General features: G+C 41.2%; 1 protein-coding gene across 3 annotated transcripts in view; it reads left to right on the top strand.

Moving 5' to 3' along the window:
- The first annotated feature begins 471 nt into the window (after window positions 1–471).
- The window catches only part of srpk1b (SRSF protein kinase 1b), a 36016-nt gene continuing 12433 nt past the window's right edge, over window positions 472–24054 (top strand). The window contains exons 1-6 of one of the 3 annotated variants that reach the window (XM_033627213.1): window positions 472–579; window positions 1257–1311; window positions 21886–22013; window positions 22237–22345; window positions 22872–22959; window positions 23070–23157. In XM_033627213.1, the coding sequence (XP_033483104.1) occupies window positions 567–579; window positions 1257–1311; window positions 21886–22013; window positions 22237–22345; window positions 22872–22959; window positions 23070–23157 (481 nt within the window). In that variant the 5' untranslated portion in view covers window positions 472–566. Of the gene's footprint in view, window positions 580–1256; window positions 1312–10906; window positions 11137–14725; window positions 15103–21885; window positions 22014–22236; window positions 22346–22871; window positions 22960–23069; window positions 23158–24054 lie in introns of those variants that run through there. The other 2 variants (XM_033627212.2, XM_033627214.2) reach the window with 2 other exon arrangements.

The raw sequence follows: 24054 nt of genomic DNA, 5'->3' as shown, positions 1-24054 counted from the left end.
CAAAACAAAGATGAATTTGATAAATTGGAAAATCGTGGCCCTGTCTCAAAATGTGTTAAAATCTAACTATTTATTTTATATTGTGCTCAAATGGTGCACATTTCCAGTACAACTGTGTTTAATCAGAGTACATACAAACACATCATTATCATTTCACAAGAGTACTGGTTACTCTGGATTTATTGGGAACTTGAAGGCCACCAGGCACATACATGCTGCACAGATGGTGTTATAATGGGAGGTCAGTAAGGTCCCAACTGCTTTGACAGGTAAATCCAGTTATGACAATGACTGGACCCCTTTGGAGTCAGTGAAAGCCGCAGGTCTTTGCAGTGTTGTTGTAAAATAACGGCCATGAGAGAACTGTGTGTATTTATGTGGTAAATATTTTAATTTGCTCGCCAAAACACACCATATACACAGCGAATATTATTAGCTGCTGACAGTCTTCACACACTCCGCCCCCTACAGCTCAACTCTGTTGGGTCGCTCCTTTTCGCGCACTTTAGAGTTTCCACATTTCCGACAGTACGTGAACGCAGCTCATCTCTTGAGTGGTTAGCAACATGGAAAGAAAAGGTAACGTTATAACTCACTTTAAAATGCTTTTAACACCTAGTACCCGACACACACGCATTTCTTCAACACATTTCTGTGGCAAAGTAATTCCCATATTGGTTTTAACAACTGTAACGAGCCACGTAACAGTTGATGAAAAGTAAGAGTGGACCATGCGCTCTGCTGTGTGTGTATGTGTGTTTTAACAGTAAGCTAGCCCGAGCTATCAGACTAACGTTAGCATCTGATTGTGGACAAGTGACGTTATGCGCCTAAACTTTTATTCAGGTTTAAAGCAAAAAATATCCCACGGTGTCCCCAAAATTATCAACAAATTTACCAGGGCTCGGTGTGATAATGGAAAAAACCTGTGTGATATTCGCAGTGAAAAGCACCAAGTTAGTGTTAGCGGCTAACTTAAACTACCTCCTCTGTGGGGCGACACACCACCAAGGCCGGTTTACTTCACGTTAGCTTAGAAGAGGCGTTTACTCCAGCTAAGTTACCTGCTAATTAGCTATTCACAGTTGCTAATGTAACGACGTAACTAGGATTTCTCCTTTACACCTGCTGCCTGGGGCGCAACTGTACTGTTCCTCTAAAATTACCACATAGTCATGAAGCTCTAATAAACAAAACAGCGAATTATATAGTCAAGTATTTTTGCTATAACTTACTGTTTTCTGTCTACTTTTTAGTACTCGCAATGCAGGCAAGGAAGAAGAGGACGAAGCCCAGGAAACCTGGCAAAAAGTAAGTAGAAAAACCTGCTTGTTTTCTTGTCACAGTTTACCCTCTCTGGTCCGGAAACACAAAGCAGGAGGTGTAATTGCTCTGAATCACAAAAGGATTGACTGCCAAGTAGGTTTTCACTTACAACGAATGTGCTTTGGTTTGTATGTGCATACATAAAACATACAATAAACTTATTAAGATGAATAAAAAACAAGGCAACGTACTGCAACACACAAGAACATAGATATAGAATCGAAAATATACAATAAAAATAAGACAAAGATAGTTTTTAATAGTACTATAACATAATAAGCATGGTAAATGGACCTGCATTTGTATAGCGCCTTTCTAGTCATCCGACCACTCAAAGCGCTTTTTACACTACGAGTCACATTCACCCATTCACACACACATTCATACAGTGGTGATCGAGGCTACCATACAAGGTGCCATCTGCTACTTTTTTTTTTTTTTTTTAAACTCACTCACACACCGATGGAAGCATCATCGGGAGCAATTTGGGGTTCAGTACCTTGCTCAAGGATACTTCAACATGCAGACAGGAGGAGCCGGGGATCGAACCTCTGAGCCACAGCCTATGAGGGGTCGGGTATAAGAATCCATGTCAGTGGAGTTCGGACCTTGCTGATGAGGCGCACTGCAGTCGGGAAGAAACTGTTGTACAGCGTGAGGTTTTTGTCCCTGATGGACAGCAGCCTCAGAGGGGAGTGTAACAAAGAGTTTGTGTCCAGGGTGGAGGAAGTCGGCTTCAATTTTTCTTGTCTGCCTCGGGGTCCTGGAGGTGTACAGGTCCTGCAGGGACAACAGATTACAGGCAGTCACCTTCTCAGAGGAGTGAATGATACACTACACTCTGCCCTTGTCTTTTGCTTAGCTGTATTTTCTCACTTGGCTGTAAGTTTGGCAACTTTTAATCATCTGCCAAAATGACATCATGTGATAAGGAGTTGTCCCACTTAATATCATGCAGCTGTTAGTGTGTGTTGTTAGGATAGAGTTATTGGCAGATCTAGCATCACAGTGTATCTGCATGTTTGTGACTTGCACCTTTACATTATTATATTATATAAAAAAAAGACGCAAAAAAACAGAAAGGAATATGACATTGAAATGCTCAAGTACGTTTTTCTGTATAGTAAGGAAGTCATTTAATACTATTTGAAACCGTGTTGATGCTGTCAGTTTGAGTGCTTGCCATAATAAGAGCCACTTTGAAAATTGCTTACAATGGTTCTATAAAGTGGACTCGAGTTGACATTTATAACACAAAAGATGAAGGAAAATTGATGTAGGTTTTGTTTTTATTTCAAAATCATCTGAAGTTACGTAAGCCTGCAAAAAGGGGAAAAAAGCCTTTTCAGATGCTTAACACAGGTGGAGACAGCAGGAGATAAGGGACCTTTTTGTTGAATGCAAATTGGATTTAAAAGCCTGTGTAAATAATACAAATGGCCTCAAGGCACCACACAACAACAAATCTTTGTGGCTGAATTTGTTCTGACATTATGAAGTCAGTTCAGTATTACAGCAACTCAATAAGTGGTGCAAAGAGGCTATATTTCACTTTGTGTGTACAATCGAAGCACGATTATTCATTCATTCATTGTCCGCGCTCCTCAATCACTTATCCTGTTCAGGGTTTCGGGTGTGCTGGACCCTATCCCAGCGGATACTGGGCGATATGCAGGGCACACCCTGGACAGGTCATCAGACTATCACAGGGCTGACACATAGAGACAGATAACCATTCACGTTACATTCACATTTACAGGCAGTCATCAGTTAACCTAACCTGCATGTCTTTGGACTGTGGGAGGAAGCCAGAGAACCTGGAGAACACCCACACACAGACCGAACTCTACACACTGGGTTTCTCAGTTTATTGTTTGTTATTGCTCTGTTCCTATGTGTCTGCTGCTGGGATGTCTCGGCTCTATTTGCTTATGATCGCCAAGCTCTTCTCAACATTTGAGTCTCTGACGCGTCGCTAATGCTGTTAAAGCATGAATTGGGAGACCCGACTGCAAGCCTCCCTCCTTTGCTGGCAGATATTCCATCTTACCTGCGCCGCTCACCTTGCGCCCCTCCCCGCAAAAAACGTCGGAGAAGACGGGGTAAGCACAGTGGTGTATTGGTGAAAGTCAAGGCTTATCTGTCGCTGTCCTGTGTGGCTGATCCTCGCCTCCTTCGTGGTGGATTTTGCTACTCTTCTGCCATCAGACGCTCAATACAGCTCAGAGGACCGTGGTTACGGATTGTCATTCCCAGCCCTCCCTCTGCTGCTGTTCCTGGCATGACGATGCCGCCTGGCACGCCGATGGATGCTGCTCCTGCTACTTCGCCATTGAGCTCTGCTTCTGCAGGCCGGATGACAACGCCAGTTCCGCTCGCTGTCTCCCATGGATCGTTGGCGGCCCCTGCCCAGTGTGGCCTGATGTCGGTGTCTCTTCCTGGGCAGCTGCGTGTGCCCAGAGGCGGCGTTGTCCACACAAACCTTCGCCCGCTAAGACGTGCCTCGACCAGCATGACTCCTAACGTTACCTTGAGGATGGCCTTGATCAATGCTAGATCCCTAGCAAACAAGACCTTGCTGAATGACTTTTTCACCTCCCGTAAGTTGGATTTTATGTTCGTGACGGAAACCTGGCTGCATACTGGTGAGTCCACATCGTTTTCAGAACTTCTCCCTCCTGACTGTACATTTCTCAGCTCCCCTCGGACCACCGGCAAGGGTGGAGGGCTAGCCTGTGTTTTCAAATCCAGCTTTCACTGCCAGCAGATACCATTTGTCACTTACTCCAGCTTTGAGCTGCAGCTTTTTAAACTTAATTCCTCTCCTCCCTTGCTGTGTGTGGTGGTATATCGTCCACCCAAATACAATAAGAATTTTATTCAGGATTTTGAAAACTTTCTGTCTGGAATTATGGTGGATTTTGATCACTTCTTAATTCCCGGTGACCTGAACGTTCATGTGTGCTGCGAAACCAGTTCTCTGGTCAAAGACTTCTTGTCACTGATCGACTCCTTTAATCTCACACAGTGGGTCTCTGGCCCGACGCATGATAAGGGGCATACACTTGACGTAGTGCTGTCTCATGGTTTGTCTATCTGTGTCAGTGAAATTTGTAATAGTGCTTGTATTTCTGATCACTTTCCTGTTATATTTTCTGCTACTGTCCCCTGCTCTGTTGTCGCTGCTCGTCCACCTGCACGCTGTTTTCGTGCTACAAATTCCAGCACTACGTTGCAATTTTCTACAGCTTTTAATGTTATATGCATTCTACTGTGGAGGGGTATGGTGCCCTTAGTGCTGAAGAGCTTGTTGCTCTTTTTAACTCCACATGCACTAGCATCTTGGACGCCATCGCTCCCTTAAGCATCAAACGCCCTAAGGCAATTTCTGAACCATGGATAAATGTCTCTATACGTGCTCTCAGACACCCTTGTAGGCGTGCTGAGAGAAGGTGGAAGAAGGACAAGTTGCATGTCTCCGTTGGGATTCTACGGGAGTGCTTATTGGAGTATTAGAAAGCGGTGAAAGCTGCTAAAACCGCTTACATCTCGCACCTTGTCTCAAACAACATTGATAAACCAAAGGTTCTGTTTAATGTTTTAGATTCTCTTGTTAACCCACATGCTACTGCTCCCATTGTTCCAACACCTGCTCTCTGTAATGATTTCCTCAACTTTTTTGTCGAGAAAATCTCTGCTCTTCATTCTGTACCTTGTCTTGCTGAGCCTGATCCCTCTGACCCTCCCATGTGCCCAGCTGTTTTTGACCAGTTTGAGCCTATATCACTGTCCTCTCTGTCAGATATAGTTCGTGGGATGCGGCCCACAAACTGCCTCTCAGACAGTATTCCCTCGCACCTTTTTAAAGAGGTTTTTGATTCAGTTGGATCTTTTATTCTTGTTCTGATTCATAACTGTTTTAGTTCAGGGTGTTTTCCTGCCCCTTTTAAACATGCTATAGTGCAGCCACTCATTAAAAAGCCCAGCCTGGACCCCTCTGTTCTCTCCAACTTCAGGCCCATCTCCAAATTACCCTTCCTGTCCAAAATGTTAGAGAAAGTAATTGCTGTACAGTTGCAGTTATTTTTAGTACAAAATGATATCTATGAGAAGTTTCAATCTGGTTTTAGGTATGGTCACAGTACTGAAACTGCTCTTTTAAGAGTGTTTAATGATCTTGTCTTAACTGTGGACTCAGGATGTGCTGCTATCCTGGTGACCTTAGATTTGACGGCTGCCTTTGATACTGTTGATCATAGGACCCTCTTATCACGCCTAGATCACTGTGTAGGCATTAAAGTTGCTGCCCTCAAGTTGCTACAGTCGTACCTAACCGACAGGAGTTTCTCTGTCCATCTGGGTGAATTCTCCTCAAATGTGGCCCCTCTTACCTGTGGGGTCCCCCCAAGGCTCCATTTTGGGCCCTTTATTGTTTTCTTTATATATGCTGCCCCTAAGTTCCATTCTCCGTAAGCATAATGTTTCTTTTCATTGCTTTGCAGATGATGTCCAAGTGTACCTTCCTTTAAAATTAAAATGTAAGGACTCTCTGCAGCCTCCGTTAGCTTGTCTTAATGACATAAAAACTTGGATGGGTCTAAATTTCCTGAATCTAAATGATAATAAGACTGAGGTTATTCTATTTGGATATCTGGAATGTGTAAATGACTCTGTTGGTGCTCTGGGCCCCCTGGCTTCCAAAAACTGTTCTTTTATTAAAAGCCTTGGTGTTACTTTTGATAGTGCTTTTAAGTTTGACAGGCAAATTGGTTTTGTGGTCAAAGGTGCTTTCTTTCAGCTTCGCCTGCTCGCCAAAGTAAAGCCCTATCTCTCACCCAAAGACTTGGAGAGAGTTATCCATGCCTTCATTACGTCTAGGCTTGATTACTGCAACTCTCTGTATGTGGGCTTAGATAAACGTTCTTTGCGGCATCTGCAGCTAGTGCAAAATGCTGCTGCTCGCCTTTTGACCAGCACGAAAAAACGTGACCACATCACACTGGTTCTGGCCTCTTTGCATTGGCTTCCTGTCCGCTACATTGATTTTAAGATTTTGATGTTTGTTTTTAAGATATTGAATGGTCTGGCCCCCCAATACTTAGTTGAACTCATCCATGTTCACACACCAGCTAGAGCACTGAGGTCATCAAATGAGTTGCTTCTAGATGTCCCGATATCTAGGCTCAAAACTAAAGGCGACCGAGCCTTCGCAGTGGCTGCCCCAAAATTGTGGAACAGCTTACCATTGTATATTAGATCTGCCCAGACTCTTGAGATATTTAAGTCGTTGCTGAAGACCCATCTCTTCTCGTTAGCATTTGACGCATGTTGAGCCGAACATTGCCGATGTATGGACTGTTTTTATTGAATTTTGTGCCTATTGTGCACTTTATTTTGTTTTCTATTGTTACTCTTAATATTTCTATGTACTGTGTGCTCTAATACTGTATTTTTCTATTTCTATAGTTGTATTTTAATACTTCAGTGCTTTCTAGATTGTACAGCACTTTGGCAAACCTCGGTTGTTTTAAATGTGCTATATAAATAAATTTGACCTTGACCTTGACCTAACAAATGTCGTAGCACTGATCATTCATAATTCATTTACAAGTTATCACCTGTTGCTGAGTCCTATAAAGCAGCAACAATGGACATGCTGAATCTTGTTTAGCAAGCCAAGGTTGAGCTGCGGTCAAAAACTGTAGGGAATTTATAACACCAGCAATGGCTTTACATGAACCATCTGTAATTAGAATAAAAATCCATTTACGCATCAAAAGAGATCACTTAATTTTGGGAGCATTCAGTGTCTCTGATAAAACAGTTAGCTACTGTTGTAAACAAAATGTTTGAATAAACTAGTATTAAGAAATGAACAGTTATTGATGACATTTCTATGAGCAGGTGTCAGGTGCACCTGTTAAGTTAGATATTGTGTTTATTTTTTGACACCCAGTATATCATTACTTCTGTTGGTGTTTGTATGTTTTCTCAGGCTAAAGTGGTCAGAAACATCTTGATGGGCCAGAAATGAACAGCAGCACATTAAATTCATCATGTATGACAACACTGCCAAAAACTGAAAGCAAACAAAAAGACCATTCAAACTAGCCAAAACACAAACCCACTGTGGTCTGTGTCCTGAAGTCACCTGCTTGTCCTACCTGCCTAACTTTGATTGATGACCTGCAGATTATGTTGATGATGTTGAACTCCTCAATTATTTCACCTGTCTTTTTCATCAACTCCTTCATTTTCTTCATTGATTACCACAGTATCTCCAACTAGCAAATCCCTGCTCATGTTGTCATGATACTTGAATTTCTAACTTCGATTCAATATCTAAAAAATATTGATAGTCAATACCATTTTCAATACCAAATTGACATTGAGGGCACACAATTAAAAATGTTTTTAATAGGTTGAATATAACAGGGCTATAACATGATTTTTGGACTTTTTTCCTTGGTTAGCAGCAAAGAACAAGAGAATGATTGTAGTTATCATTAACAATAATTAAAACTTTACATTAAGGAAAACCGTATTCTTCTTGCAGTAGTGCACATTTTTCAGTCTATGAAATTGTCACAAATTCAAAATGCAAGTAAAAAACAACACAGAATGTGCCGCAAAAGTCTATGAGTGAGTGAGAAAGTAAATTAATACTATTAATACTGCAATAAATTAGCATTCAAATTTTCAGAATTGACATCAATAAATGAATATGTCTGACAACTCTAATCTCTACTATTAGTCCTGTAGGTGTCCCTCTCACCCATTTACAGCCATCTCTTCCCACTTCTCTACATGTTATGAGACTCAACTCTCACCTGTCTGTGCTTCACTTAATTTTCAATTACCCTCACCAGGAGCAAGCCACATGAATATACCTCCATACTTTGATTCCTCTCACCTCCCTTCTCTCTGCCACCATGCCAGCACGCCTACCTCTTTTTTTCTAGATAGCTTTTATTTTTGCGTAGTTACTTAACAGTCTCGACAGTTGTCTCTTGGCAAATGAGGGGATCACAATATTAATCTCTTGGAAAGGGTTTTTTTTTTTTTTTAATAACTGCATGGCTTGACGCAGCTGCCTCATCACATGCTAAATTAATACTCACAGCTGGAGGACTAATCTCTCCAGCTGTCAGAAGGCTACTGTTTCTCTTACTTGACTTAGACAATGTTGGGAGGGTTAGCTTTAAAACGTACTCCACCATAGTTTACTGAATACATGCCCTAAAATCAAATTTGGTACTAATTCCATTAGATTACTTAAACTAAGTAGTGTTTTCTTTACTTCACTCATACTCGCCCTCTGTCCACACTGAATCCATTAAATAAGCTCTTCTCTTATGTCATGTAAACAAACCATTCAGGCTATCTATCAGCTGTGCGCTTGTCTGAGTACTTGTTATCTTTCTACGTTTGTTCTTTTTAAACATAGGTTTTATATTGTGATATTCACTGGAATTGACATACAATAAAGCCAACAGCAAGTAGATTGTTATTAACGTTGGCCATTTACTAGAAACTCTGTTTTCTTGCGATCTCCTTCTGACCAGCTGCCTCCTTTAGGTTTTTGTAGTTAAAGAAGAAGGTGCTGTATCAATTACTGAATCAGCCATTCATCATCATTCATCATTCATCGCCAACAAAAAAAGGTGGCTCTTAAGTAGTGATATAAAGGTTTCTATTGTTGGAGCAGTTTTTATGTGTATAGATAAGCTGTTCCAGAGCTTAGTGGCAGCCACTGCAAAGGCTTGGTCACTACTGTTTCAGTGTCTACTTTTGGGAATTTGCAGGAGCACCTGACTGGGCAACCTCAATGTTCTAACCGTAGCATGAAGATAGTTCTGCTAGATAAGGTGGCGCCAGACCATTTAAAACTTTGAAAACCAGTAGGGATAGACCGATAAGGATTTTTTTAGGGCCGATTCGGATACCAATTTTTTTACATCACCCTTAGACCGATTATGGACTGCCGATTTTCTTGAGCCGATATTTGGGGCCGATACTGCTTTTGCTCCCTCTATTTACATCAAAAAAATGACACAATGATAACAAATATTACAGGTCTCAAGTTTAAAATAAGAAACATTTATTGAACAGTAAAAAATACTAACACAAGATGGAAAGTTGAGGTAGAACAGGTAGAATATTATTATTATTATTATACATTCAAATAAAAAAAAGAGTTCAGTGCTCTTAAATCTTCCAGTAATGTCTTTATAAAATAAACAAATATTTAAGCTGAAGCATAAATAAAACAACAACTACTGTACACAGTAGGATTCGCTGCATGTGCGCTGCAGGGTCTTTCGGCAACACAGAGCTGCCCGTGGATGCCTGTCTGTAAATCATGCCAGGGAAAAATAAATCCGCGAACCCACGCGTGTATCGGCCAATGCCGATACAAGTAAAAAAACTCAAATATCGGCCTGATATCGGCCGGCCGATTTATCGGTCTATCCTTAAAAAACAGTGCTAAAACAGTTTTAAAAGAGAGTATCTGCAGTTAGAATTAGGGCTGCAAATTGTAAGAACTTTCTTACTCTGGTATTGATGAAATTAACAAACAGTCAATCAGTTGATTTAAGAAAAACATAAACTCTGCTTTTACCAAACAATACCAAATGTTTTTTTTTTTCAGTCAAAGCTCATATACTCTGACAACATTGCATAGCCTGTTGGATGAATAATTAAATTTCAAATGTTGATCAAATTCTTAATGACCAAATAATCAATCGTACCTTAATTGTTATCCTCCCTAGTCAGAATACTTAATACTTTAATTTAAACATAACTGTAATGAAGTACAGTCACTCATAGTTTGTGTTTTTCATACCTGACTTAGTTACTTGTATTCTATTACTTCCCAACCCTGGACTTGGAGCAGGGATTGTCCAAAGTCTGTCAACAACCTCCACCCACTGATGTACAGACAACTATCACTGCTTTACTTTGACACTTGAAATTTAAAAAATTGTGACGATTTAAAGGCAGGTTGTGGAGTTAAAAGGAGCATCGTATTTCTGAACATTTATGCACAATGACGATGGAAATTGGAGATCATGTTGGAAAGTATAAATCACACTGAATCTAAAGTATGAATTATTAATGAATGAGTTATGTCTGTGCTCATATTTGTCTTAGTTATTATGACTCAGAAAACAAGTGCGGTTTGTGATGCAGTCAGGAGCTAAGGGTTGTGAGGTACCTTAATTGCCTCCATGAGCTGCTGCTGACGGGGCCAAATCATCAGGCCAGACGAAAATAACTCCCTGTCGTTTTTCCGACATTAGCATGCACCTGTCTCTTTCACCTGACACAGTATTTTACCCCTCTATCCTCTTGACAGCGATGCTGTGCAAGATTTTGCAGTTGAAAATGCATAATTTCTGTCAATGACCATCAAGCAAGTGACGAGCATCCAAGCATAACTCGACTCCTCTCTCTCTCTCTCTCTCTCTCTCTCTCTCTCTCTCTCTCTCTCTCTCTCTCTCTCTCTCTTCTTCCTTCCACCCATTGCACTCCTTCCCTCCCTCTCTGTTGTGTCAGTCGCTCTGTTGTGGCTGCTGTGCTGAGAGGACGCAGCAGCCACACTCCAGTAGAAGAGCCAGGGGAGAGGAGAGCAGATCTGGTCCCAGACCTTTGCTTTAAAGTGCCACTCGTCTTTGCCAAGTTTAGTTCAGTATAGACTAGCGTGAAATAGCTGAGGCCAAGTGTCTTCTGGGTCATGTGGCTCCTGGACTGGATCTTCTCCATCAATACAGCTGTGGTGAAGCTAGCCAGCGGTCTCACATGCAAGTGAGTAGTGCATTAGTGGCATGTTTGTGTATGACAGAGAGAAAGCAACATCGACGGAAAGAGATATAAAACTCAGACTTTGCCCATGTCTGTGGTGCTTGTTGACTCTGTGATGAGGGGAGTAGTGTTTTGGTTCGTACATGTGTGCGCCAGATGCCAGTTTACACAGAGTTTGGCTGACTTATTGATGGGATGATCCATTTTTCATTAAGGAGCAGATGCTGACTGTTGCTGCTCTGCGAGGTACCTGACTACCTGCTCATGTGTTTTGCTTTGTGTGTGTGTGTGTGTGTGTGTGTGTGTGTGTGTGTGTGTGTGTGTGTGCGCGAGCGAGAACAGGACTGACGGTGTCCCCGGTGGATTTGCGCTGCCAGCTTTTGAAAGAGCTTATCGCCCACTCAATTGTTTTTTACTTTATTTCTGCATTACATTATTTTTTTCAGACACGAAACCACTTGTTTGTGTAACTTTTATGACTCTGATGTAATTTTGGGACTACATGTTTACTCAGGAGACTGAACAGGAATAGCCAGCATTGCAGAGTATTTACCAGCGCAGTTGCACTCTATTGTATTTTGCTTTTATCTCTCTCTCCATAGCTGCAGTTCATTACATAACCTATCAAATCTTTTATCATCTGCAGCCCACTGCAGCTCTGTGTCCCTCTGTTTCCCTTTTTTGCTCTTTGTCCTCACCCTGCAGGTTAACCGCTGCCCTTCTTTCCCATCCCATCAGTGGCAGAAATATATAAATATATGGGTGTGTTGATTGTGAAGGAGAGGCGCATTGCTCCAGGCCATGAAGATGTTGATGATTTTCAGCATTGTGAACTAAGAAAATCTGCAGTGGTTTAACTGGTGTTGTAGCATACAAAGCTGCAGTGTCCTGTCTGTCTCATGTTTTGGAAGTAAAAAAGTGTTGATTCTTGTATGACACAAGCAAACCTCCCCCAGGTGTTGGGGTGCTAAAGTGAAGGTGCTGCAGTACACTCATTTACGCTTTGTGTGCATTGCACCCTCAGTACAGTTACCTAGTGCTGCTGTTTCATTCTGCTGCCCAGGCACTTGTCATTGATTTTATCTGGAGCAAGGGGAGGAGGGGGCGACGACGTAAACTTTTTGGCCGCACTCCATCCCCGAGAGCTCTTTCCTCCCCTGTGCCCTTGTTTATTTTGCTCTACAGATCTGATAGGGCTGGATGGGTGGAAACAATGCAGCCAGGAGAAACCAGGAGACACTGACACACTCTGTCATGTAAGATGTGTGCACAGGAGTGATGGAGATGTCAAGTGGTTGTGGCTTTGTGTTAGATTTAGTTACTTAATTAGTTAATGTCTTTTTGAAATGTCGCTCTCCTTCACTTAATGTTTTCATTCATGTCATTGTAAAAGAAAAAGAACAGAAGAAGGCTAAACGGGACAGTGATAGGGCTCGAGCCCAAACACGTGTAAACCTCCGTCGGGCATTCACCAAGTGGAGAGAGCTGAGAGATTTGAAAGTTTTTAAAACTGATCCCGAGTTGGCCCTTTTCCTAATCGACAGGTATGTAATTTTTGTTTTTATTTAGAGAATATACCGCAACTTGTTAGACATTGTTTTACTTAAATATATGACGACATGGAAGTTATAAGCAAGCTAAATGTAACGTTAGCTGATGTGAACCGCTTTTGTCTAGTAATGTTACAACAAACGCCACAAAATTATCTGTGACTGTGACCATGAACACAAATATACAGCAGGCAGTTGTCCTCAGTTTATAAGAAATTCAGAGCTACACCAGAACATTTATGATTTTCCTCTCGCTCTCCAAAACAAATGCATGTGGTAATTGCCGGTTGCAGTCAAGATTTTACGAATGAAGCCGAATGCCGGCTGCAGTCAGAATTTTACGACACCAGGCTGTGGGTGCCATACCGCTTCGACCAAAGGGGGCACTATAATCAACGAAAACGTAAAGTTCTGCACAGCTGCTTTAAATATGAATGAAGATCCTGTTACTACTACAATAATTTCCCACCTAAAAGAAGAAACAACTTCTAGTGTAGTGTTTAGCGCCGCGGCAGTTTGCATGCGTCGCTCAGTACTACATCACATTTGTCTGATTGGTCTATCTAGTTGTGTCCAAGGCATTTTGCTCTGTGCCTGTTGATGCATCTTGGAAACTAAAAATGAGCTGAGAGGTTCTAGATTAGTCTGCTAATGCCAGGTTAGTAATTCTTCAGAGATAAAGTTTTTCACTTGTTAATAAATACATAAATAATGGTTTGGATTGACCAAAAAGTGTAGTTCTCCCAGTACACCAGGTCGTTTGATGCACAGGTGTTGCTTATCTGCAGAAGCTGAGGATTATCAGGACAATCAGTATTAAGTGTCTACTGGTGTTTTGCAGGCAGAGCTCACAAGTTTTAATCATTCTCCTTTCTTTGATAAAACTCCATCAATCACCGCCAGAACTGACATCACAAAAATTGAATCTAAGGAGGAGTGGCTGCACTGCATTAATTTAATTTATCCAATTTCCTATCTTGAATACATCAAAGATAGATGTTAATTTAATTTGATATGTTGCTGTGGACTAAAATGGACTTTAAAACTCACTGATAAGCAGATCAACATCAACATCACCATCAGACTCCACTGATAGCATGGCAAAACCTCAGACGTACCAGTCATATTCATTTAATGGCATACTACTGACAAAAACATGAATGACTAACGTGCTCAGATTGGTACTTGATCCACATAAAGAAGTACTTGGTGTTTTACGCTGGCTTTGATTGAGGATGTGTTTCACTCTGCAACCCTCTCTTCAAGTGTGTTAAGGCCAAAGATAAGGATTTATTCATCTTTTTTTTTGTTTTTTGAATAAATTGCTATTTAACTGAATGAATGATCCATGGCAGTGATTCAGTGATGAGGATGGGCAAACATTTGTGCCTCTGAAAATTACACAGGGTGCAGTCAGGAATTGTGTGGAGATTGAAAAGCAAGCATCAGGCACTTTTTTTTTAATAAACGCAATCTAATTTCGTCAATGTCTCAAGCGTGGAATGAAATTGTCAAATAGCAAATAAACCATTTCTAGCTGTGGGTTCCCTGCAGATTCCTCTCCTACATCTACGGGTTCACATCGTCTTGATTGTAAAGCCGAAATCTCACAACATGGGCGACCTCACACCTTAACATGAGGAGCGAACCCTGCAGAGGTTGGGGTATGATGCGCTTACAACAGTCTTGAGTAGTATAGCTGTTTCAGAACAGCAACAAAAAAAAAAAGATGAGTGAAACATTGTTGGAATGGCAGGCATACGTGACTGGGTTGGGTGGGGGTGTTCATGATGATGATGATGATGATGATGGACAGACAGAGAGAGGAAAGAGGAATGGTGTTGTTTTGGTCAGACAAGGAGGAGGGGTGGGGGCTGATGTCGTCCCTCACCTGCAATGCAGTGCTGGGCTGCATCACCCAATCATCTCCCAGCTGTCAGTGAAGGGGGCAGGGCCAGCGGCTGACGACAGCCAAGGAGAGTTCTCGGTCAGACAGAGAGAGGAGAGGGAGTGAGAGAGAGAGAGACAGTGAGTGTGTGGGAGAAAAAGTGAGCGAGAGTGTCAGCGAGTGTGCTCCAGGACTCAGCCTCAGTGTTCAGCCTGCAGCAGAGCTTCCTCATTTCTCCTCTTCTTCCTCTCCTCTCTGCTTGTCTTCACCCACTCTGCCCCTTTCACCCTCTTTCCTCCTCTTTCCCCTCTTCGCATTCTGTTTGTCACCCCTTCCTTTATAATCTCTGCTTTTCAGTCATCAGCACAGATCGCTCTCTGCTCCTCTACTCTACTTTTCAGTGTCCATCCTTCTCCCTTTCCTTTTTTTGGTTCTCCTTTTTTTCCTTGTGGATGGAGTGAGAGGGTTTTTTAACACCTCCACTCTCCTGTCCTCCACCTTCTATCACATGGGTATCCGTGCATCTTGCAGGTAAGAGCAGGTTTTGTGTGTAAGAGTATAGGCAGGCAGGCGTGACAACCAAAGGCAGTTGCAAGTGTTTTGAGTGTTACAGAAGTCCTTGAAGTATCCTGCTTTTTGTTCATGTTGTCTGGCCGTCAGAGGGCATTGAACTGTCCAACTGTCGACGTACTGCAGCGAGAGAAAAAAACTTGCATGCACGATCTTCAATGGCACGATCGTCTGCTGTCTTTCCGTGTTAAATGAGAGAATGCTCGTGCGGGGTTCAAAATGGCATTTTTATGTCATGCATATTTGCTGAATATTTCTCCCTAATTCTCGTGCTGACCCATCATTCTGTCCTTGCATCTCTTTTTCTGCACTCTACTTACTGTAAATAGTATTCATTTTGGTAGCTATATTTAGATCTAGACCTTGTCCTGTGATCGAAGGCCCATGTGTCAGTTTTTTTAAGCTTAATTCCGTCATATTTTTAAGGGATTTTAGCGAACAAAAACTCTGACATAGTTAAAGAACTATGAGTTTAATTTTAGTTCTTGAAAACACTTGAGATTTTTGTCATTTGTTTTGTTGTTAAGTCAAATGAAAGTTTGTGAAAATTTTTCCTCTTGTTTTATTTAGACCAAATATTTGAACCTCTCCATATCAATCCACCATCCTCTCACATTAGCCAGGCCACAAAGACGTACAGTGTATTCAGTATCGACGCTTTTCTGTCAGCCCAGCAGGTGCTACAGAAAGGAGGTCAGGTGCAAAGCACTAGGGCTGTCCCAAATACCATTTTTTAACATTCGGACCTTCGGCAGAATTTATAACGAATATTCAAATATTCGTTCAGGACCTAATTGTATTGCGGAGTTTTGCACAGCGGCGACAGGATCTTTGCTCTCAAACCACAAAAAAATCTGATGTCTCCTTCAGTACATTATTCTATGCTTTCTTTTGATTTTCACATTGGCTAGTCATCCTGTTTAATTTGTCTTCTGATTAAATTGGAACCGTCGAAACAAGTTGTAGGAAGCCTCTGCAAGTAATTGGTTGCTGGCAGACACTCTGTGCTGCAATAAAATGGTTAATCAGCAGTGCCGTGCACTGTAGAGCCGATGCGCTGCTGGTTCTGCCGGCCTGAATAGAATATAATGTCTACTGTTGTGTACAGCATTTATAGACTGAGCTGAGTAGTGATGCGCGGGTTGACCCGTAACCCGCGGGACCCGCAAATGGACCTGCAGGTCGGGCAGCAGTGATCGTCTGTTAAATTGGTCTGTAAATGATATTTTGACATTATTGGCTATTACTGTCATGGCATCCGAAGGTACTGATGCGTTGAGCAGGTTACAGTCCGCGGTCATTTTCAAAACTCACGCACTCCAAAAGAAACTTGTTGAAACTTTAAACAATAATTTATTGTACAAAACAGGGGAAACAAATGTTGACAAAAACGGTCCCATAATTCATATTAAATTCAAAAGATAACGAAAAAACAGCTACAAGCTAGAAGGAATAGTGATAAAGCAGTAAAACTTGGCATTGATCCACAGCCTCAGACGGATGTGCTCATGCGTGCTGTGCGCACAAGCTCAGTTGGTAGGATACTATATTTTCAAATTTTTAACAATGCAATTTAAAAGTTTTGATTTTTATTGATAACCTACATTTACCAACAACAAAAAGACTACATTTAGTACCAAAAAAAATGTAAAAATAAATAAATAAATAAATAAGTAAATTAAAGAACAAATATCGAATACCAAATTTTTATAATGAGTACCCTACCCTATTTGCTTTGTTTTTTTGGCACTGAATGGCCTGCACCTTACCTTTCGTTGCACTTGTTGCAATGACAATAAAGAAAATCTGAATCTGAATCTGAATCTACCCATAGAAACGAATATTTGAATATCCGAATATTTGGGTACAGCCCTACAAAGCACAATGAATGAAAAACAGCCAACATCTAATGACATGGATTAATGGATGAACATGATTCTTTTTAAAAACATGCTTTTTAATACATGTTAGTGGCCTTGTCTTTTTCTTTTTCTCCGTTTTTCTTCTTTAGTCAGTTTTTATCCTTTAGCTTGTGGCCCATATTTTCATTAGCAATAACATGAAAAGATTCTGTCACTTTTTGTTGGCTAATATTAATGTCAGCTGGTCATTATCTCATGTTCTAGAAGAGGTGTTGTAAAGAAAGGTGCTTGACAAATGTTTTCACAACTTTTTTTCCACAAAAATTACTTCTAAAGCAAAGTTTAAGACTATTTTTTGTTATTGGTCATTGCAGTCATTCTTACTTCTATTAAAGAACCTATCGGCTATCAGTCTGATGACGGTAAACCTCTGGGGGCAACAGCCAGTATTTCAGGGGTTGGGTCTAGCCAGCAGATTGTCACTATATAGACTCTATATACAGATATCTGCATATGAATACAGATAAATAAAAAAAGGCAAAATAGTTGTCTAACGATAGCCGATGGGTTCCGAGATTGCATTTCGGCCAATTCGTTCTGCCTCTTTTGCTCTCCACATGCAACTGTTTACCTGTTGCTCAAACATGATTGGTCAATACTACTCTGACTACAAAGGAAAACCAAAAACCTTTCGGATACTAAAATCTTGTCCCATCGCCTACAGATTCTGTTTACATATGCAGAATGTGTTGAAGAGATGAATGCCACTTTAAAGCTTGTTAGAGATGCAGTGAGCTGGACAGCGAAGAAGAGAATTGTCTTTAACATTTGAAGCACTAGAGATGAGGGAGGAGAGGAGGCTGACTTAGGCAGCGTTTCAGTATTTTTGTGCACTGTGTGCATGTGAGTAAATGAATAAATGCAGTGTTGTTTGGCCTTTGCCACGCAGTGTGTGGGCTGACAAAGTTCCTGCGAGTTAGCGCCACAATGACTTGAGCTACAATCACAGGCGAGCCCAGTATAAGACTGGAGGCTGCATATTCATCTTTAAGTAAATGTAATAGTATAGTGAACAAGAGCACGAAATGTAAAAACATTGAAGCAGTTATGGTGTCTACGCTCTGAAATGCTGCTCTCAAATGGAGGGAGACCCAAACATTTTCCTGGTTGAAAACATCCTGAGCAAATGATAATTTGAGTGTTCCCAGTTCTTCAGTGACACCTTTTCTTCTTTGAGAAAAATCTCACAGCAGATGGGTGAATATGTAGAAGCAAAACCACAGAACGAATAATGAGCAAACTCTTTTTGTCTCAGCTTTTTCGCCCAGGAGGATGCCTCCTACATGTATGAGCCAGACAGATATTATTGGCTGCTATTGGGATTATTGCAGACATATCTGATATAGTGTATAAATTGGCAGAAGTGCAAACAGAAGCTGCTTTTTATAAATATTTTACTCTCTAATGTTATTTGTGTTTCATCAAATACCCTGAATTGGTCAGACTCCAAAAAAAAAAAAAAAAACATTTTCTTTAATTCAGTTTAATCGAACTTTGAATCCTGTCCTGTCAAAATAGCAAATAACCCAATTTATTAATTCATCTCTTCACCCCTGACTTCAGCTCCACATTGTTAATTGCCTTTCCCCCCTTTAGGAGCTGTAACAAACAGTTGAGTTCTGCAGGCAGCTGAGCATGACACAGCTTTGTAAGCATACGAAGATGCATCCAAAGTGATCATTCTGCTGCTGCTGCTGCTGCTGCTGCTTAGAGTTAAGCCAATGAACTGATTAGCTAGACATGCTAATCCTAATGACTTTTCACAACAAAGCACATCACAACAAAGTACAAACAACCAAAGCAATCAAAGCAATCAGACTGTTTTTTTGTTGTTGGTGGTGGTTTTTGGCCTCCACTGTCACATTTCAGAAGCAATGGCTGTTCACACAGTTAAGAGTAAACAGTTTCTTCAGAGGTTATGTGGCAAAGTCAGCAGCTTAGACCCTCTCATAGCTCAAGAGATAATATGTGACTTGCTTTAATTAGCTCTAAATCCTCCTCAGCACATTCCAGTGTTTACTGTTCGACTCAGTAATTTAAGCTCAAACACCAAGTCCAAATTTGGCACACAGGACTGATGTGCTCTGTAAATGGCTCTGACAAACAAATCTGATTAGAACAATTTGAATGAGAGATTTCGTATGTAAGACCACCGTGTTGTTTACTTGAAATGTGTGTGAAGAAAAAACCATTTTGTTTGTGAGGCAAACATCTGTCTGCCCCGCATGCAGAGAACTGGATTTATTGCTGGAAGCTGTTCTTACCTCCACAGTGCACCACCATCAGCTCTCTGCAGTAATACAGTGCAGCATCAGAAGGACTCACGATCTTCCTTTTCTTCCCAATAAAAATGAAATAGTGGGTTAATAATGTTTTGTGTTAAGGCAGGAATGTGTGCTTGTTTACTCATTCTCGATTTTTCCAGATTTTGTATTTTGAATGAAGGCTTTCTTTAGTTTTTGTACAGCTTCTAGTGTTGAGACACCATGACAAAGCAAATAACAAGCCACATAGTCTATTTTGTTAAGAGATAAAAGAGGAAAGGTGTTTGTTTTCAGCATGAAAAGTTTATTTGAGGAATTTAGAAGATTTATGATGAATACAAGATGTCCATCCGTCCAAGCCGGTGATTGAATTTTGGCAAAACATGTTAATGCATTTATTGTGATGCTCTTCAAATTGGCTTCTAGTGGATGCTGGTGAGTTTCTTTGGCTGTTAGTGATTGGTTGATGAGTGCAGACGTGAGGTGTGTGGTGTTTGATGACATGTTTGTAACTCTGCGGTTTGGATTCAGTGGGAGAGATGGTGACGTGCTGTCTCCTCTTTCAGCACCATGGACAGCAGCAACAGAGCATAGCTATTCAGTTTGTCCAGAAACAAATAATTTATTTAATAGATCCTGAACTACAGAAGCGATGATGATGATGTGTGACAATAAGTCCCTTATGGCATGCTTTAATAACTGACGCAGGTAAAGTCGTGTTCCTAGTGAATAGTTTGTGCAGCTGGATGCTCTCCTGTGGCGCGCTAGTTGGAGTTACATGCCGCACCTTCATCTTCATTTCTCCTCTCTTGTTTTACTTGTTTGATTTCCAACTTGAATCCTGTGTGTGAATCTTTTCGTGGAAACAAACACAGTCTCTGTTACTCTCCAATGAGGTGTCCTATATGAACAACTCACCGGAGGATTGGTTTAATAATTTATTCCACTTTGTTCAGATTCACACAACACGGCATGCTCATTTAAGCATTGTGCACCAGTCACCATCAGTTATTCAACAATGCAATTAATGTTTAATGAAATTAAGTCTTGGTCCAAGGAGTCTCTTTGTTTAATAGCCTACTACTTGGTTTTGTGGCGATGTTCCAGCTTTAGTTGAAGCCGTTGGGACTTATTATGGAGCTGACTGACACCACAGATTTCTAAGCTTTAAAATGTACTTCTTCTCACTTTGGTCATTGACGCAATCGTACTCATTCATGCTGGTTTAAGTGAATTCCAATTCTACTCCAGGAGTGTGCTTTAGTGTGTGTCAGATTTAGGTATGATGAAAGTATTTCACGCTTGATTATACTTCAAAGCAAAAATGACTACAAGCTGAATTAAAGCTAATGTGTAGAAGGAGAGATATGATGTAAGGTTTTATATATAGTAAATCTGGATTGAATACAGGGAAAAAATGGAAGCCAGAGAAGAATATTAAATGGAAAAATGAAAGGTGTTAAAGCAAAAGCCCTCAGATTTTATAAAAGATAGTGAAGCTAGATGTTCTCTTCTTACAATCAGGGAGAGAGGCGTTAAAAAAAGTGTTCAATGAGTCCACTTTCTGCTCTTTTAGTGCAGGCTGCCATTTCTGTAACGGCTAAAATGAGTTTGGATTCTCAAGTGAGGAGAGGTGAGAAACAGTTTGAGTTGAAAATGGTCTCTTAACTCAGACTATTAGCTGGTTTGATCCACTAAGATTCTGCAGTGTTTCAAACAAGGTGACCGGTGTCTGTGTACCAGGCTTCCTGAGTTTGCATGTGCATACACACCTGTAGTGCATAATTCTACAAGAAAAAATGTCGGTACATTTCCTGGTACTTTTTTGTGACATAATTAGGGCTGGACGATTATGGCAAAAATAATAATCATGACTATTTTGGTTGATGTTGAAATCACGATTACTAAACACGATTATAAGTTGATTGTGTTGCCTTGGGGGGCAGACACGACAGCGTGACAAACTTTGCAAACAATTTCCTTTTGCTCGACGTCCGTCAACTTGAAGCCAAAATGTTTCCAGATGACTGAAGTTGTCCTACCTTTCTTCTCAACCAAAGGCTGCCTTTGTTCTCAATCGCTAGCTCCACATATTATTGATCCACACACGTCACACGCTTGCTGCTACTGCACAGGTGCATTCACGGTGCTTTTCCAGCACAGGAACTTACATACAGGTGCATTAATCGTTTTTCTTCGATTATAATGTTTTTATGATCATGAGAAGCCAAAATCGAAATCATGATTAAAATTCGATTAATCGTCCAGCCCTAGACATAATCCACTCTCTTATGAGTTTTTCTGGATGAAACAACACTGTAAACTTTTTGATAAAATGCCTTGCCTCTTAAAGTAGCACATTATGGAAATTGCATTCTTGGATGTCGACTATTTCGTCTCAGTGTCACACGATTTCTAGTCTCTGTGAGTAGAAATCCTACTGTCACTCTTCCTCCCTCTGCGTTGCCTCCCTTCCTTCAGTTTAAGCTGCTGTCTTGCCTTTTCTATTTCTTCTCACTCTTACCATCCTTCTGTCTCTGTTTGTCTTCCCCAATCAGACCAGAGCCTCATGGTCGTGGAGGCGGCTCTCAGCCGGGCCAGGCAGACTCTCCGCTCCCAGAGCAGGATGAGGAGATCCTGGGCTCTGATGATGACGAGCAGGAGGACCCCAACGACTACTGCAGGGGTAGGTGTTCAGTGTATTCAAGCCAATAAGACAATTTTAGTACACCGACATAGACCTTAATGTTTTTGTGTGCCTGTAAATGTGTGTAAATCCACAATCCTACGTTTCTCAAATCCACTTGCAGTCCAGCTTTGATCCATGTGAATACATTAACTGTCATACACATACAGAGTACATACTTGAACAGCATTGTCTGAACGTCTCTGCATCTGTCTTTGGTCAGGTGGATATCACCATGTAAAGATTGGAGATCTCTTCCACGGGAGATACCATGTGATCCGTAAGCTGGGCTGGGGGCACTTCTCCACTGTGTGGCTGGCCTGGGACATCCAGTAAGTTTCAGTCCTGAACCTGACTATATTGAAATGTAGATGATGATCTGTAAAAGTCATGAGCTGATTTCACCAAACCACAGCTGCTGCTACATTGCAATGAAGTGTGCTTTCTTAATATTGTAATACCTGGCAAAAAGAAGGGCCTTAAATAGTGTCTGGATCTCTTAATAGTAGCCGAGGAATACAGTGTGCATGCATAAGTATGTAATGTCCCGAAGCGAGGGCCAGGAGTTTCCACCCTGCCGCTGCCTATATATGTGTTATTTATAGATATATAGATATATATATGCTTAAGAATTCTGTAACCCTGAGCAGCACGTATTAAGTATCAGGGACCTATTAAAAAATAATAGTTATAGGTTCTAGTAAAGGCCTGGTGCCTTTTTTAGTTTAATGTCGTCGGACATTATTAGAATTTTTATGGAGGTTTGATGTTACTGTTATTGATATTGATACACATTTCAAGACAAGTTCATGCAGTTGTGATGAGTTAAACCACTGACTGTGTGTGTATGTCTTTCAGGGAGAAGCGCTTTGTGGCCATGAAGGTTGTGAAAAGTGCTGAACATTACACAGAGACAGCACTGGATGAGATCAAACTGCTCAAATCTGTAAGACGCACACAGTCACCAGGACATAAATATTTTCACAATGACTCACACTTCAGTTATTCCAGGGTCCACAACTTTCACAACCCTGTTTGTGTGTGTGTATTTTCCAGGTGAGAAACACAGATCCTAGTGACCCTAACCGAGAGAGAGTTGTGCAGCTTCTGGACGACTTCAAAATTTCTGGCATGAATGGCACTCGTATCCTTTGTGTTCCTAAAATACTGAAATCCTCTGTTCAGTTTCTTTAATATGCCCTGCACGTTCCCCCACACCTGTAATCAGAGTGTGAATGGTGGAAACAGCAGCACATACAACATTATCGTCCACCCTTTGATCATGTGTTGATGAAGTTGCAGGTTTTGCAAAGCAACATCTTGTTTATAAGCTGAGTTGTGTCCCTAAAATGGTGCATACTGACTAGTCTTTGCTGGTCGGCGCTGTCGTTCTGTGATGGAAGGGAACAGCACAACAAGAACTTAAATGCTCGGCATCCTTCCATTTTCTCGTCCCTACTATGTCAGTGTGACGGCTCAGACATACTGATTACACTCATTCCAGGCCAAATAGCTACTTTTAGTGCTGAACATCCAAGGGTAAGACTGCAGCACCTCAGGCCAGACATTAATTTAGCTCATCCTTGTCATTGTGCTTGAAGGCCACATTTGTCTGCATTACTTTTAAAGATTACCATATCTCAGCCAGATCTCTACCGCAATTATTGAGTTTGAATGCAGCAGTGACAAGATACAGTTTGAGCGCCAGTCATTTGACAGTCTTGAGTCTCCAGCAATTTTATTACACCCCCAGATTCACACTCTGCGCTGCTATTTGTGATTCACAGATGTTCATGTGACGTTGGGGTGGCTGTGTGCTTTGGCACCTCTTGTAGCATCACAGTCCCCCGATGCACCGACACTCCCTGCATCCCTGTCTCTCCCACGCCATCCAGTCTACAGCTGTGTGCTCAGGCAACATGCCCAGACATCCTCTGGAAACCGGAGTTAACTTTTGTGGTGTACTGATGGATTGTTCAGTCATGGGAAAACTTGAAAGGACATTCAAGTCCAAAGATGTGGGCAATGATGTGTGTGCAGG

The sequence above is a fragment of the Epinephelus lanceolatus genome, chromosome 1, assembly GCF_041903045.1.
Source record: "Epinephelus lanceolatus isolate andai-2023 chromosome 1, ASM4190304v1, whole genome shotgun sequence".
In the NCBI taxonomy this organism is placed as follows: Eukaryota; Metazoa; Chordata; class Actinopteri; order Perciformes; family Serranidae; genus Epinephelus; species Epinephelus lanceolatus.
Note: the sequence above shows the minus strand (reverse complement) of the source record. Positions and strands in the feature narration are given on the sequence as shown.